This window comes from Engystomops pustulosus, chromosome 2, assembly GCF_040894005.1.
Source record: "Engystomops pustulosus chromosome 2, aEngPut4.maternal, whole genome shotgun sequence".
In the NCBI taxonomy this organism is placed as follows: domain Eukaryota; kingdom Metazoa; phylum Chordata; class Amphibia; order Anura; family Leptodactylidae; genus Engystomops; species Engystomops pustulosus.
The window spans coordinates 211,502,381-211,519,195 of NC_092412.1; the positions used below are offsets into that span (position 1 = coordinate 211,502,381).

General features: G+C 37.6%; 1 protein-coding gene across 5 annotated transcripts in view; it reads left to right on the top strand.

Annotated features, from left to right (window-relative positions):
* Positions 1-805: 805 nt before the first annotated feature.
* Positions 806-16,815, top strand: part of PTCHD1 (patched domain containing 1) — a 97,397-nt gene continuing 81,387 nt past the window's right edge. The window contains exons 1-2 of one of the 5 annotated variants that reach the window (XM_072137990.1): positions 806-1,433; positions 1,904-3,352. In XM_072137990.1, the coding sequence (XP_071994091.1) occupies positions 2,924-3,352 (429 nt within the window). In that variant the 5' untranslated portion in view covers positions 806-1,433; positions 1,904-2,923. Of the gene's footprint in view, positions 1,434-1,626; positions 1,771-1,903; positions 3,353-14,220; positions 14,330-16,815 lie in introns of those variants that run through there. The other 4 variants (XM_072137991.1, XM_072137988.1, XM_072137989.1 and 1 more) reach the window with 4 other exon arrangements.

Genomic DNA, 16,815 nt, shown 5'->3' on the forward strand with positions numbered 1-16,815 from the left:
GCGTTCTTCCTGGAGTGTATTATAATTCTGCCTACAATAAATATATATATATCACCCTGATCTGCAGCCTCTGCATGTTCATATGTGAAGACATTGGCGTAAGAGTCTTCCTTTTGCGTCCTATTTATTACATCAGTGATTTGTCATTTTTGATTCATGTGGTTGGATACCTTTTACATTCACTTGTATTCAGTATTGTAAGCTTTACATTGGGTTACACCTTGTTATTGCCGGGTATCTTTGTGTTTGTGTAGGTTTCATCCGGGTCCTCCGGTTTCCTCTCACACTCCAAAACATACTGGTAGGGTGATTAGATTGTGAGCGCCACTGGAAATAGGGACTGATATGGCAGCTCTGTACAGTGCTGAGTAATCTGTGTGTGCTATTTAAATAAAGGAATTATTCATTATTATTATTATTATTAGGCTATTATTGCAGAGATGGTGTGATGTCTTGCAGCATACAGGAGAAAAGTCTTTCTATTGTGAAATGTCAATACATCCCCCACATTACCGATGCCGGAGTCACCAGTACAAGTCAGTAGTCATTAAATCAGCCTCTTGAATTTCCCACATGACCTGTTTTCGCCTATGCCTCAGTGATCCTATACCATGCCTCTTTGAGCATGTTGATGCTTGCGAGTTAACAGACCATTGTTCTAATTAGCCATAGGTTGCTTAGGCAGAAGTTCACGCTTCTAACATCTTCAAGCGAGATGCGATCATTTGCATATTGCCAGATGGAATTGACGGAAAACATAAATATACTTGAGGTTATGAAGGACTTGGATCTCCTGTGGTTGGGGGGTTTTAGTAGGTACTTGTCTTGCCGTTGTGCTGTGTTGATGTCAGTGTGGGGATGTATTCATGAAGCGATTCTGCTCTTCACCTACATTCTCTGTGCAGACTGCAGTTTCACATCCAGCATTAAAGCCTGTTGCTAATCTCGCTGCTTCTCAGCAGGACCGAGGACAAAGAAAGAGTAGCACATTCCCCTCTCAATTTACATGTTACAGACCAGAGGCTACGGCTAGAGATATAGGCTGCCAATGTATTCATCAGTATTGGCAGCGTTTCCATCAAGCAGAGGATGACACGCACAATGTGCAGGATAGGGCAATCCTTCCTATAATTGTTATCAGATTACAGACATTGGGTAGGATCAGCCCTTCCCAGTTTTCTTAATAGTAATTGCTTGGAAATGAGGAATCTGACTGCAGGGTTATCACATCGCAGCGATGAGAGGCAGCTAATGCTAGGCAGAGCTTACATGATTTTAACCACCCATGGCACGTCCGTTTGCGTTTGTTTGCTATTTCCTATATATTAGTGGCTGTAGAACACAATTCATCCTGGCATTCTCTTTGTCGTGAATCAGCAAGAGCCATGGAGCAGCAGTCACTGGGGAGCCTGTGATGGGGGCGGTGGTGGAAGGTGAGTAAAAGTGTGAATTCAGCGTTGGGGGTGGAGGGCTCTGGTGCCAGTTCTCAAAGTATTTCACGGTGATTTATTCCTCTCTCCTTGTATTTATTTCTCTCTTGAAGGAGGGACAGCCCCTGTGGCAGTTGATTCGGGGAGGAGTGGCTGGAGAGGGGGGGAGGATAGGGATGTGCTATAGATCATGCTGCAATAGAAGACAGCTTCCTGATGTATGGGGCTTATATCTTTTTATTTGGGATCTGCTTATATGGCCGTTCATTCATTCATCCACTCATTCATTGAGCCCTTCACATAGACTTCTCTTTAGCTGTAAGTTTGTGAGTACATTTGAGTAAGTGCTTCCTTTTTTTTTAAGTAGTAAACCTTAAGCATAGGCTTTTAGGCTGAGGGTGCTCTGGGCTATGTCTGTACCCCTGAATTTTATATGTATTTAGATGTTACCACTGCATTTTTTTTTATTTCAGGTACTAAGACGCTGGATTTCAACATCTATAAATGCCAGCTCCTGATGACTACTCTAAGAGGAGATTGCAGCTGCATACAAGAGAGAGATAGGGAGGTTTGGGAATAGCCTAGACGTTTCTGGCTGCTTGGCTGCGAGGATTTTTGCAGTCTTCTCCAGTCATGTGTTGACAGTCTAAATAATCGCCTGAGACCAATGAAATACACAAAACTGTATCTATGCGATGATCAAGCCTCTCTCATAATGGAATTCACAAATTCTCGTCTATGGCTAAGACCTCATCAAAGTAGTGAAGGGAATTTAAGACAGGGATTACAAGGAGAAGAGCACTGCAACTTTTAAAAGCATCATATCAACAATATCACGCCAAGCGGGTTTATGTGACTTGTAGCATTTGTCTGCATTTCATTGAAATTCTACCTCCTGCTAGAGAAGAAGACACAGCAATGGATCTAACCTAAAGTGGATTGTACTTTCATTGACAGATTGCTCATCCGGCTTCATTCAGCTCTCTTGCTTCTTTTGTCCTGGCTTCAAAATGGTTAAGTAAATCATTTGCATTAACCCTGATCCTAAAGATGGTTCAGGCATTAAAGGACTGGCTTCATTCAAAGCCTGAAGAATTTACGACATTACTTTCTCATCATGAGCAATTAAAAATCAATCCATCCTGGGAGTAAATACGGCAGTGGATGTGACTGTTTAAACACAACTTTCTGGATTGTTTTCGGAATAACTGATGAGTTTTTGCAGACCTGCGCACCCATCCCTAAGAGACAGGGTTGCAGATTTTGGATTTGGAGTGCATGGTTCTAGTCTATCATGCATTGAGAAGTGAGGCAAACGTTATATTCCAGCCAAACCACATACTTTGCACAGAATTGTTGCCTTAGTGATAGATGAGAGATGATTTTGTCACTTCCATTACCTTTTTATTAGCTAAGTTCTGTCAGCAGCCTCTTAAACTCTATGTTAAGGTTTCTTATGACTAGGGAGTCTCTCCGCATGTTTGTGATCCCTGATGGTCCTAGCCAGGCTCTGGGAGAGCCTCAGATCTCAGCCTGTGACTCTCCCCCTCCTTAGCTCCCTCTGCACTAGGATGTTGCGGAAGGCTCTGCACAGGGGGCTGAGAACGTGCTTTTCAAGGTTGGGTTTTTTCATCGCTAGCCATCCAGTGTTTTTTGTATCAGCCCCTGTGCTGATCTCAATCTTGCTGGGGGCTAGTTTTAGTAGGTATAAGGTTGAAGAGAACATCGAGTATCTGCTGGCCCCTAAACACAGCCTAGCCAAAATAGAGAGGAACCTGGTGGATAGTCTATTCCCTGTCAATCGCTCAAAACACCGTCTATACTCTGATCTCCAAACACCTGGGAGGTACGGCAGAGTCATCATCACATCATCCAGGAGAGCAAACATGTTGGACCAACACCACACGGATCTCATTCTCAAGGTAATTATACTGCATAGGCTTTCTTCTCCAACCACCTGTTAGCTCAGAGCTACTTAGCATATTAATACTGCTCTCTAGAGATGCTGGACAACAATGTCAGATTAAAAGACAATGACGAAGCTCCTTCCTCATTTGTCCAATTTCTTATTTAAGGCTAAAGTTAATTTCTTATGCAGGAGATGTATTTTTATTTTTTTAATTAAAGAAATGAACATACTAAGAAATTGCATTGAGTCCCCTAAAGCGAATACCCTTGAAGGCAACATGAAAACACATATAATTTGCCAACAATGAGCATGAAGCTGATCACTCAAGTGTGATTTAAAGAGTTAAATGACATTACAAACACACAGATTGGAAAATACTACATATACATCTAGTAGTTTTATCATGGCCAAAAGTGATTCCAGGTATAAAAAATGCCATCAAATGCCTTCAAAGGTGGGTGGTTAATGGAATTAGACCACTACTCTCCCATTGTGCACACACAGACAGTAATACTGCATATGAAATTAAATAAAGTCCAAACTCATGACACATAAAGTGACATTAAGTGACACATAAAGTGACATTTATTTTGACATTTATTTTGAGGATTTGGTCATGGGGCTTAAATGATGTTGGGGGCGACTGTTCTCCCACTTCCAGCACATACATATCAAATTCTCTTTTGAAAGTGGTTATATAGCCATGAATATTGCCATTAAAACTGGCATTTTTACTATGATATAAATATTGGGTATTTTATAAAATTAAATAACTTCTGACACAGCGATGCTCTGCATCAAATGAAGTTAAGTTCAAGCTGCCCAAAAAGTAGTTTTGCCCAATTAAAACTGTGGGCAAAGTGGTTAAATGGTCACCAATTACTTATCCAAATAGGTAACCTGTGTTTCTAAAGGACTTTGGACCACTGATCATCCTTTTACATTATGGTTAGTGTAAAGTTGTTCTGGGTATAAAACTTGGCACCAAATTTAGTGGTCAGGCACTTGAATTTCAACCAAAGTTGACGTTATAATTAGTTTCATGCATGCTGGGCTTTTCTCCTGATGAACATGATGGATCCCATAATGGAATTTTAAGTCATAAAAACTGTAATCCGCAATTCTAATTTTAAATCATTGGGCTTCGGTGAGCACTGGTTGGGTTGATATGACTGAACTTGTGGCGTGTCATGGCTTCAGTTATTGTATGAACACAAGCCAAAGCACAATGTGGTCTGAGCCTTCAGTGGCCTCTAACATTCTGTATTAATTTTTTAATTCATGAAGTGTCCAATGTTTAGTATTTCGACTATAAGAACCTTTTATAATGTTTCTGGAGTTGCAATTTTACACCTTCATATGGACTCATGTGTTTCACTAGAATATCATAAAACTTCCAATTGTAATTGTCACCCTACAATGGAAACACATGCATGTATGATCCATGTACAGAGCTTTACTTAGAACTTCTGACTCATATGTAAATTCTGCAGGTCCATTTGCTTAGTCTGTCTTAGATTCAATCATTTAACAAAAATCTTATGTGGACCACAAATTCATGATAGATGAAATGTAAAAATCTCTTCAGCCGATGAACATAAGTGTTTGGGTACACATGCGAGACTGATTCGGTTACTTGTTTTGCCTGTAGAACCGCAATTGCCTGTAGAACTTTAAGTTAGAGGTATGTTTATTCTTGATCCAGGACTGAAGTGCAGGAAAATTCTCAAATACCTAAGAGTCTGTTCAAATATACCATTTTTTTATCCTCAAATTATTATCTCTGAATCAGTTTTGCTATAAATTGTCCTAATTTATGGTTTTTTGTAAGAATGGAGGAACATTTTGAGTCAGGATGGAATTTTTCCCATCCTGGTGTCTGTCCTTTAGGGGAATATATACATTGGACTTGGAGTTGCGTATGAATGGTCTGATCATGATGATAAAATGCTGATAATGAACAAATTGTGCTTATAATTCATAACAAAATGAATTTATCCTTCTTCTTTTCTGTTAAAATGAAAGCACCAAATTGGCAAAATGAGTTAATTACCAGTGGACCACCACATCATTACTTAACTCTCTACTCATACATTCACAGTTATCTATCAGAGACAGGTCACATAAGTTGAAGTGGCGCACTGGCGTTCCTTTGACTATAAAGTGTAGTATATTTCTTTCTCTCTAGCATGGGTATCCTAATGCAGCTTACATTTTCCTGTACATTACTCCACAGGAAGTCATCCTCTCAGAAGACATTGTCATCCTGTCTATACAAAGCAAAGTCTGGATTGGTAGTGAGACTAGTTGTGTAGAGCTGGTCTTGGGCGATACTGAACACAATATTTGTGAAATAGAATTTGTGAATCAGAGCACTTCAGCTTTCTACAGAGCTTTGCTCTTATTGTGCTTGCTCTTTCCTTCCTGGTATGCTTTTTTACTTTGAATTCTCTGCTGGAATCCCCCTTGCTAGCAAGAAGCACAGTGACTCACAGAGGCAGGGCCGTAACTACAGTGGTAGCAGCCATAGCAATTTCTATGGGACCCGCAGTGTCAGGGTGCCCTGAGATCTGACCTGACACTAAAGAATGGAGGATGTGCACCATTATATACGTATTATGCTCCACATTGTACAGTATAATATGTATATAACATGTGTAATGTAATGTACATGGTGTGTATATACTGTATGGGTGTATATATGCTGTAGGTCTGTATATGGCACTGTATGTGTGTGTATATGTGACGTGTATATGCTCAAAATGTATTTGTATGTGTGCAAGTGTGTATAAATGGGTGTTTGAAATAATAACTGTACATGTATGTATATAAGTATGTAAATTGGTGTAAATGTATATTTTTAAGCGGTAAGGGTGGCCCCATTCAGAAGTCTCCTATAGGGCCCTGCCTCTCGTAGTTACGCTCCTGCGTGTATGGTGTATGTAAGCTCTAGGTAGAGGGGTGGGGTAAAGGGAAAAGATTAGAAGTCACAAAAGGCATCATGGATGGCCACTCCATGATCCTGCTAATAAAGCAGATAGTGATTAGTGTGTCATGCAGCCATTTCTAAAGGAATCATGCCATAGTAACACATTGGTAATCTGTAAGACGCTTGGGAATATGTTTGAGATTTATTATTATTGTTGCTGTACTTGCCCATGGCTGTGCACAAAGAGTCCACTGTAGTCATGATATGTTGGCTGTACATACTGAGAAGCTGTCACCAGCAGCATGAGATCAGGAGGAATCTACATATGACACTGGTCATATTCTGAATATATTAAAGGGAGAGTCTGACCCATACACAACCTGTTTCTGACAGTGTGTCTGTCACTAAGCCTGCTTCTATCCGGAGGCTACATGTACAGAGTATTCAGACCCCTGTAACTTATCACTTTTTGTTTTATTGCACTCAATTGTTTATCAAAAATGTAACTTTTTTTGGTAATTAACGTACTCTCTGCCCTTATTTTGACAGAAAAAAACTGAAATGTAGATATTTTTGCTTATTCATTAGATAAGAAAAAATTAAATATCACATGGTCATAAGTATTCAGACCCTTTGCTCAGTATCGAGTAGAAGCAGCTTTTGAGCTAGTACAGCCATGAGTCTTCTGGGAATGATGCAAAAAGTTTTTCACACCTGGATTCCTTGCTGATTCTCTCCAGTTCCCTGGTGAACTTTGGTGGTAGCCATTTTCAAGTCACTCCAGAGATGTTCAGTTGGGTTTAGGTTGGGGCTCTGGTTGGACCAGTCAAGAATGGACACAGAGTTGTTCTGAAACCACTGCTTCACTGAGCTCCTTAGGCAGTTCCTTAGACTTCATGATTCTCAAGTGCTCTGACATGAACTGTGAACTGTGAGGTCTTATATAGACTGATGTGTACATTTCCTAATAAAGTCCAATCAGTTTAACTAAACACAGGTGGACTCCAATGAAGGCATAGAATCATCTCAAGGAGGATCAGTTAAATATGAGTATGACAGAAAAGGGTCTGAACATTTATGACCATGTGATATTTAAATTTTTCTTGTTTAATAAATAAGCAAAAATATCTACATTTCTGTTTTATTCTGTCAATATGGGGTTTAGAGTGTACATTATTGAGCAAAAAAGGAACATTTTAGATCTTACCAAATGGCTGCAATGAAACAAAGATTGAAAATTTACACACTGTATGTCACATGTATGACACATGTTATTTTTATTGCGCCCACCTAGGAGCCTCATTTTGATTGATTCCGGGAACTAAACCTGTCCATAAGGACCTGTGGGTGGTTTAGTCCCCTGAATTTCCCTGACAGGTTCCCTTTAAGACAAATAAGACTTAGAAAAAGGTCAAAACAAAAGCCAGACAGAATTACTAGGAGAAAAGTGAAAAGGTACATCTCTCTCAGTCAGTCACAAAAAATCTTAAGAAGTAGTGCAACTAATGAACTAATGCACAAAAACTACAGTTGGCCCTCTTATAGCTCAAAACAAAAAATGATGCATGTGAAAAAAATTTTTTTCGGTTTTTCAGTTACCGTTTGCATTTTTTTGATGCTCTTTTTATCTCATCAGAACCACTCTGGATTTTATGTGGCGTGGTCTCCAAAATCAGTTGACCCTTTTAATCAACTACAGTGCTTGAATGTCAACTGAGATGCCCAGTTTGGTGGCCTTTATTACAGTGAAAAATGTTATCAAAGAAACTAGACATTTCTGTTTTGGAATTAAAAATACTTTCAAACCTACCGTAAATCATCTAAAATAAAACCTGATTCATACTTTATTATGCTACTACCTAAATCCCATAACCTTACCGTAAGACATAGTACAGGTTGACAACATAAAACACTGTTTGGTCAAACAGATGTGCAGTAGACTGAAAAAATACAACAGATTAAGGTTAATCTAGATTACTTGACAAACTACTGCAAAAATCACTGCTTACAATGTGCTTATACTCACCCCCCTTATATGACAGAGACTGCTGCAAGTACAAGGAGTCGTGGAATATATCGACTAGATTATGAGCTATTTACCATTGCCAAATTTGTTATACTTGGAGATTTACAAGATAAAGGATTTATTAATGATTTTTTTTCAGTTAAACATATTTCAGATTGTATTTGTTTTGTTTATAACCTGATATAAAATCTTGAAAACTTCATTGGAAGTTATGGTGAGAATTAGCTAGTCGAAGCCTCTGTTAGCTTAGCTACGGTAAATAACATTTGGATTCCTATTAAATTTCTATAAAATTTTTCAGTAAAATTTATAATTAAAGAATTAAAGTATTGTCAAATCTTTAAGAGGACTTGAAGCTATATACCAATTTCATGGACAATTGGAGCAACCTTGGATCGCACTAAATAGATTTTGACTCAAATTGAATTTTTTTAATAATTGAAGCAAAGATTCAGTGATCTCTAATAGACAGCATTACATCTGATTTATCACGAAGGGTGAGTGATACATTTCACACATCTTTAGAATTCTTTAACCTTGCCATCTATTTGTGCCCATGACATTTTGGGACATCATTTGGTACTCATTGTTGCATTTGAAACCATAACTAATATCCGACAAACCACACCTCCTTAAGGGGGTGAGGCAATACATGTGGTATAGGACTTGTGTTCTAGTTTTTTTGGTGCAAACAATGCAAGAACTCTGGCCCATTTTTCATCACGAAATTAGTATTACTGTGCTTCTGTATTCTGAGGCTGTGGCCTACCGATAAGTAGAAGGAACTGTAGTCTAACTACCAAATCTAACTACCAAGATCGTGCGCCTAAGATCCTGCATGTGTTGATTCCCTGCTCAGGTCCGCCGGAGTTCACCTTCTTCCCGGTGTATGTGAGTGCATGTCTTGCAACACAATTTGGATTTGAAATCCCACGCTTAGTCCGAATCAGTCGGGTTGTCCAATGGCTCGCCCCCCGATTTGTGTCGCATGAAAGTCGGTGCGATTGCACCAAAATCCAATTGCGTGCACCAAAAACCCCTGTTAAATGCGGTGCAAGTAGTCGGGAAATCAATGAAAATGCGGTCCGCGGACCCTTAGTAAATGTGCCCCATAAAGACTTGGTTTAAGAACTAGAAATAATACACAAAAAATAAAAATAAAAATATGAAATATTGATTTTTTTAAAAAGGACCTGTCACTAAAGTAAGCAGCTCCTAGTGCTACCCCATTTTTAACAGTGATAAGAAGTAGTTCCTCGGACGGCCCCCTCATGAATACGCCCGACCGATTTGAGCGCGGTCTGGCGTTCTTATTGTATTGCGTGGCATTGTCTTCTAGCTTTATCGGAGCATTCGGATAAATGGGGTAGCACTAGGAGCTGCTTACTTTAGTAAGTATCTCCTAGTGCCTTTTTATGGGTGACAGGTCCTCTTTAAGTCTTAATTCAATACTTTTTTTTAACATTACACTATTTAAAAAATTGGAAAAAGCTTATTAACATTTTTAAGAAAATTCTGAATTAGAAACCACAAACAGTATACAGTACTAAGAACCTTTCACCACTTAATTCATCTCTAGTGGCAGAAGCAGAACAGGAGAATTAAAAAATGGGACTGATACAAGTAAGAATAGTCTTTTTGACTACCTTTCCCTATACCCTAAACCCTCCTTAAGGTTATCTTGCACAAGATATAATTTGGCTTCTAACATATGGTGGTCACACCACTTTTCCCATATCTTATTAAACCTCATCAATTTTGCTTGCAATTACACAGTAATGAGAATTTCTCATATTGCAATGAAAAATTTGTAACTCCTATCCATAATGCCAGCAAAGGAACTTCTATAGAACTGTTATAGTACAGTAACACACATAAAATAGTTTTTTTATTTGTTTTTTTTATAACAATCCCTTGTATTGAGATCATCTACTTGATCAAGAATACAAGACTTGATATCAAATTCTTCAACTTTGCGATAGATCTGGCCAATTTTAATCCAAAATCCCTTTTCTTTTTGACAATACCACATGACATGCAAGTCACCTTCCATTTTGCATTTATTACTATTTAATGTTCTCTGCAGATACATTTTAGGGAAATAATAAGCTCTGTGTAGAATCATTAACTAGGCAGATCTATGAGCAGGATTAACTAATGCCCCTTAATATCCCGAACAATCTGGGACAAAGTCTCAATCCTATTTCAAGTAGCCACTTATTTGCCCTAGTGCCAACCCAAGTTCTAGTAGTTTGTTATGATAAAAGTTTGTAGAATTTCGAATTTAGAGCTTTTTATTGTTGCCAATGAAGCCATTATAAATGTAGGTTCTTGGAGTTTGATGTAACCTGTAGGACACTTCTACTACCAGTAAATTGATGGTAAATGCCCTTTAATCAAGATGTAATAGGAATATTATCCCAGGAAAGCAAATAGTTAATTTGTGTAGTAGTATAATACAGACTTGTATCTGGGACCAACAAGCCACCAGTTTTATCCTTGATTGTCTGCCTCTCCATACTAAATCACAGGGAAAGAAAAACCCACTATTCTAAATAATCAAGCTAGATCAAAAACCGGAGCAGAAGGGAACACATAAAGCAACATAGGTAACAGAAATATTTTCATTAAGGCCACTTGACCAACCAAGGTGAGGAAAAGTTTTTACTAGGTATTAATTTTAGTGTGTTGCTACCCAATTGGAGGGATGACATATGCCCAGATTTTTAATAGATTTACCTCCCTCTATAAGGTCTATTTCTCTGGGTCAGTTTGTACCCATAATATCCAATGGTATACAAGTTGACATTTCCTTGTACAATGAACAAGTACTAAAGTCATCAAAACTCTACATACTCTGTCTATGAAAAAATGTGGGTCCAATCAAATTATCTGTGTATAGAGAAATATTTCTGAGTATTTTATCCTGACAAAATCCCTTGATTTCTACAACTTGACCTACACTCGCGGCCAACGGTTCCTTCACCAGGGTGAACAATAGAGTGGACAGAGGACAGCCTTGTTGGGTGCAGCGTTATAAATTAAAGGGTCTAGAACTGTGTCCATTAACTAAAACCCTGGCTGTTGGGTCCCTATATAGCAATATAACCCATGTGATGTACATCCATGGTCCACCTCAGAAACTTTTATTCAAGAGTGTCAAATGCTTTAGATGCATCCAATATGAGATTGGATGTTTTACCTGGATTGGATGGCATCAACTATAAAATACATTTTTTGGGGGGGCGGGCGGTTACAATTTTTCATTTAGGCCCATATTCCTAGAATCATATGTCCAGCTTTGTTTTCTTTTTGTCTAATCTAGGATTCCTGTTATAATCTGATGTTAAAATCCTGTGACCTATTTTGGCTGATAAGTTTATTGAAGGAATTAGATCAGACAAAATGACTCCAACAAATCCCCACACATCCCAACTCCCATGTCTATGTATATTTTTTCTGAAATGTATCTAGTTTTACAGCTACTGTGGTTACAGTCACAGGAAATTGGCATTAATATTATTGTAACTACCAATACTATTACATAATGTCGGTTTGCTCTTAATACAGACTTCCAGCACAGTCTAGAAAAGCCTTAGGCCATTAAAACACCTTATGATTGTGCTTAAAACTCACAAGAAAATTGTTGACAGACTGCAGAGGCACCACATAGAATGTAAATTCCCTCCCTGATTTTTCTTCTGTAAGTACAGTATGAATTACTTCTACTGCACACCAGCGTCATCTGGCTACTTACAATACATTAGGGAACTGCTAATAATGGAGGTCTCTAATACCATGCCTTCAAAACTAACAGTACACATTCATAATATGTATTATACACAATTCATAAGTGCTTTGTCTTGCAGTTGTGTGACTTTAACACATTTATTGTATGAGCTTTGTTATTTTTTGTTTATGAGTTGTCTTCATTGGCCTTACATTGCTTGATGTTAAGATGCATTGTACTGGAAACATAACCTGGGTCTTCATACTGGCAAATCACTTTGGGTTATAGTTTATTCCTTGAACAAATGATATCTAACCTTTCATTTCTATCAAGATCCTGGTGCAAGTTGTAGCATAATTCTATGTTAGGCAGGACCTCCCATAGAATTTATCTGGGCAATTGTAAGCCTGGTATACTTTACTAAGAGGCTGGAGCACATATTGTACCTGTGAGCGGATATTAAATCTGGTGCATGATCACCCACAACATGCCCCACTTCCGCTAGTTTTAAGGCTTTTCCTATTGGGCGTGTCGGGCAGGTAGCGGGGTTGGAATGGGCTACAATCTCCATCAAATTAGACCTGGTCTAAACAGGTTCAACAGGGTGGAAGAAGAATTCTGTATCTACTAAGAAACCAGAACTCTATACATCTATATAAATTAGCCATCTGAGTTTTGATAATGTGGTGGAAGATTTACATAATTTCATCTTTATTCAAATGGAGACTACTCTCCTACTTCTCTCTTGATCAATGGAGGTCCCAGCAGTAGTATTAAGTCCCCCACTGATGAGAAAAATTTTTGATAGGAGCTGGACTGGATTAAAGTTGGTGGTGTGACATGAGCGCAAAATCTGGTGAAAGCACCCACTAAATGTATCCCAGACAGAATACACATTTAAGATCTAATAGTAATCCATTGGGCAGGGCCCCCTTAGTCAGTAATCCGTTAGACAGGGCCCACTTTTAATCAGTAATCCGCTAGTTAGGCCCTGTAGGACAGTAGTGATGGTATATATTATACCTCACTGCCAGCAGTGCCTACAGAATCAACTGCATGTGTGTACTATAGACTTGCATGCAAGTAATAACATGGTGAAACCAGCTCATCATTGGAGGTTCTCTTTGGATGTGATGATGCTGGGGGATCTCTCACTATAATCCGGCCATGGATAGGAGATATAGTTAATTTGTGGTACAATTAATTAGAAAATAGATCTTGGAAAGACTTCTTTATTCAAGATACACTTCTAATGCCAAACCAGTAGAAGATATTGTACCCTCCTCTCCTACAAAAAAATCTGAGAGTGGAATAAAGTGTTCTCCAAATTGTCATAAACGTATGTGTCTTTGTGTTCTAAATTATCTCTCAGTACCAGTCAACAGTTCCAAGAGACATTTTGTCACAAGCTGAATGGCATTCCTAATGTGTCTAGGAGAGTATCTGATGGTCTCTGCCAGCATTGCTGATTGGCCAAGATCTCTGAGTGGAACATGATGAACCTAGTCTTTAATCTCAATTTGTCACCTTGGGAGGAGGGGGTTGGGTCTTGATCGTGTAAGTTTTTTATGATAGGGAAAACGAACAAGGAAAACTACTGTACAGCGCCACTTATCCGTTTGAAGATCTCTCAGAAAGCTCTAAATGCAGTCAACCAGCTGTTCTGGTAGGGGGTTTGTGGGACATGATTAGTAAGAAATTTTAATGTCTAATGTCTTGTAGTAAGACATTCCTTTATAAGAAAATTATATCAGCAAAATGATATACCTAAGAAGTGGCAATTAGGGTTTTGTGATTAAACATAAACATGTCAGTTTAAAGTTTTACGCTGCTCACTTTTTGAGAAGCAAGTTGAAAACAATGTTTGTTTAGTCCTTAAATACTTTAGATTTATCAACTTTGACCTTTTAAAAATGTATTACTATGTCACCGAAACAAAGATATAGCATAAGATGCTATGTCATCACTGTGACATCACATCCAAGCTTGATGTTGCTGAAGGGTGGGTTGGAGAAAGTAACATATCAGGAGTTTTTGGAATGTATTGGTATTTTTTTTCTACTAATTTAAGCAGATGGTGAAGCATATGACTTTTTCTTATCCTTTTTCTGGGCATGCTCTGTGAAGAGGTGAAGATAAGCTTTGACATCAACTATTGTTTGTGGTGAATGTTACAATGGTGGTGCTTTCTATAGAGGTGCCATCTGCCAATGGACACCTCTTAGTAATGTAAACGAAGTGACTGCTGTCTAGAAACCCCCTACAGACTTAGTGACACAAAATAAGAATTGCCGGATATTGTAATGTAAGTATAACAATTCCATTAACAATAATAACCATCAAACAACTTTAAAAATATGTTTATCTTAAATTCTTGGTTTAAACATTTGGTAATAATTTAGTCACATACCCCCTTGCACTAAATGCACTAATGTTATCAATCAACATACAATGCTGGATACATGTGTGGAAAGTTATAGATAGGCAGACTCCCAAGAAACTGACTTTGAAATTCCCCTCAACAATTTTCCCCCATTATAAGTGCTAAAAACAATCTCACCAAACTGTGTCTCTACTGAAGTAAACAATCCATTATAATTATTTTTGCGTTTCTGGTACCAAAGTCACAATGGGAATTATAATTGCGTGTACATGTAGGAATGAGAATTGTGTTTGTGAACTAGAATTGTGTATAGGAATTAGAATTGTCTATGGGAATTAGAATTGTGTATGGTAAATAGAATCATGTATCGGAAGGAAAATTGTGTATGAGAATTAGAATTATGTATCAGATTGAGAATTGTGTATGAGAATTAGTATTATGTATGGTAATTAGAATTGTGTACAGGAATGAGAATTGTGTATGGTAATTAGAATTGTGTACAGGAATGAGAATTGTGTATGAGAATTAGTATTATGTATGGGAATGTGAATTGTGTAAAGGAATGTGAATTGTGTATGGAAATTAGAATTGTGTATGAGAATGAGAATTGTGTATGTGAACTAGAATTGTGTATGCAAATTAGAATTGTGTATGCAAATTAAAATTGTGTATGAGAATTAGAATTGTGTATCGGAATGAGAATTGTGTATGAGAATTCGAATCATGTTTCAGATTGAGAATTGTGTATGGTAATTAGAATTGTGTACAGGAATTAGAATTTTGTATGAGAATTAGAATTGTGTGTGAGAGTTAGAATTATGTATAGGAATTAGAATTGTGAATGGGAATTAGAATTGTGTATGAGAATAAAAATTGTGTATGAGAATTAGAGTTATGTATGGGAATGAGAATTTTGTATGTGAATTAGAATTGTGTATGAGATTTAAAATTATGTATGAGAATTAGAATTATATATGGGAATGAAGATTTTGTATGTGAATTAGAATTATGTATGGGAATGAGAATTGTGTATGTGAACAAGAATTGTGTATGCAAATTAGAATTGTGAATGAGAATTAGAATTGTGAATGAGAATTAGAATTGTGTATGGGAATTAGAATTGTGTATGAGAATTAGAATTGTATATGAAAACTAGAATTGTATATGAGAATTAGAATTGTATATGAAAACTAGAATTGTATATGAGAATTAGAATTGTGTATACAAATTAGAATTGTATATGAGAATTAGAATTGTGTTTCACTACCTAACAGTTTATGATATGTATAGATGTTCAAATATACACATTGTCCTACAACTTAATGCTTTTAGACTGCATTAATTAGATATGCTATAAAGGTTTGATCAGTGTGTAATACCTAAGTCCATGACTAATCCCAAGCACTCTTTAGTCCTATTCTATACTGAGTTACACTTGTGACCAGGGAAAGATCATATTTTTGGATAACTATGGTCACTGTTATAGTCAAATCACAAGTGTCTTTTGTTACCACCTGTTTATTTTCTTTAAAAAAGAAAAAAATACTAGCCTAAAGCAAAAAACATCCCTTTACTTTAAAATAGCTTCACGTAGTAGAAGGGTATTTTTTCCAGTATACAGTCAAAAATTGATATTCAAAAATATATATTTCTGTTAAAACTCAGACTTTGATGTAGAAAGGTTAAAGACTGGTGATTGATTATGATTACATGTTTTGAGCATAACTTAATAATAGAATAATTATTGCTCGAAATGCGTCAGCTCACTTTGAAGGCGCTCACCTGTTTTTAACTTTAAACCTACATGAAAGTTGAAGTTTTAACAGAAAAGTTTTTTGGAATAACCATTTTTGACTATATACTGTTTAAAAAACGTTCTACGATGTGGATCTATCTTGGTTCTGACCCAAGGAAGTTGAGCAGTAACATATTTTGGCCTTTTGGCCATCTCCCTGTATTACAATAGATTCCCTTGTTTATGTGTACATATTTGGCTAATAGTTTAATACTCCACAACTGTAATGAGGTTTAGGACCAGGCACCATCAACCTCCAGGGCAGTGAAATGATCACAATGACTGTCCTAGATTAGAAGGGTTGTTTAAGGGACTGTGTTCCCATTAAAGTAAACTTTAGGACATTTATCATACACGGACACTAAGTGCGCCACTGTATGATGGTTCCACCCCCCCTGGCCTCCAGGTGGGCAGCAATGATGTGATGCACTGCAGTTATATGCAGTTCTACACGGCCTGTTAAAATCCTTTCCTGCCACCCCTCACCCAGCTTGCACACCATGATAACCCCCCACCCACACACGAACACACACACAATGGGGCTCATTTACCAAGGGTCCGCGGTCCGTACTATCATCGGAATACCCGACGATTTCCGATGTGCGCCACATTT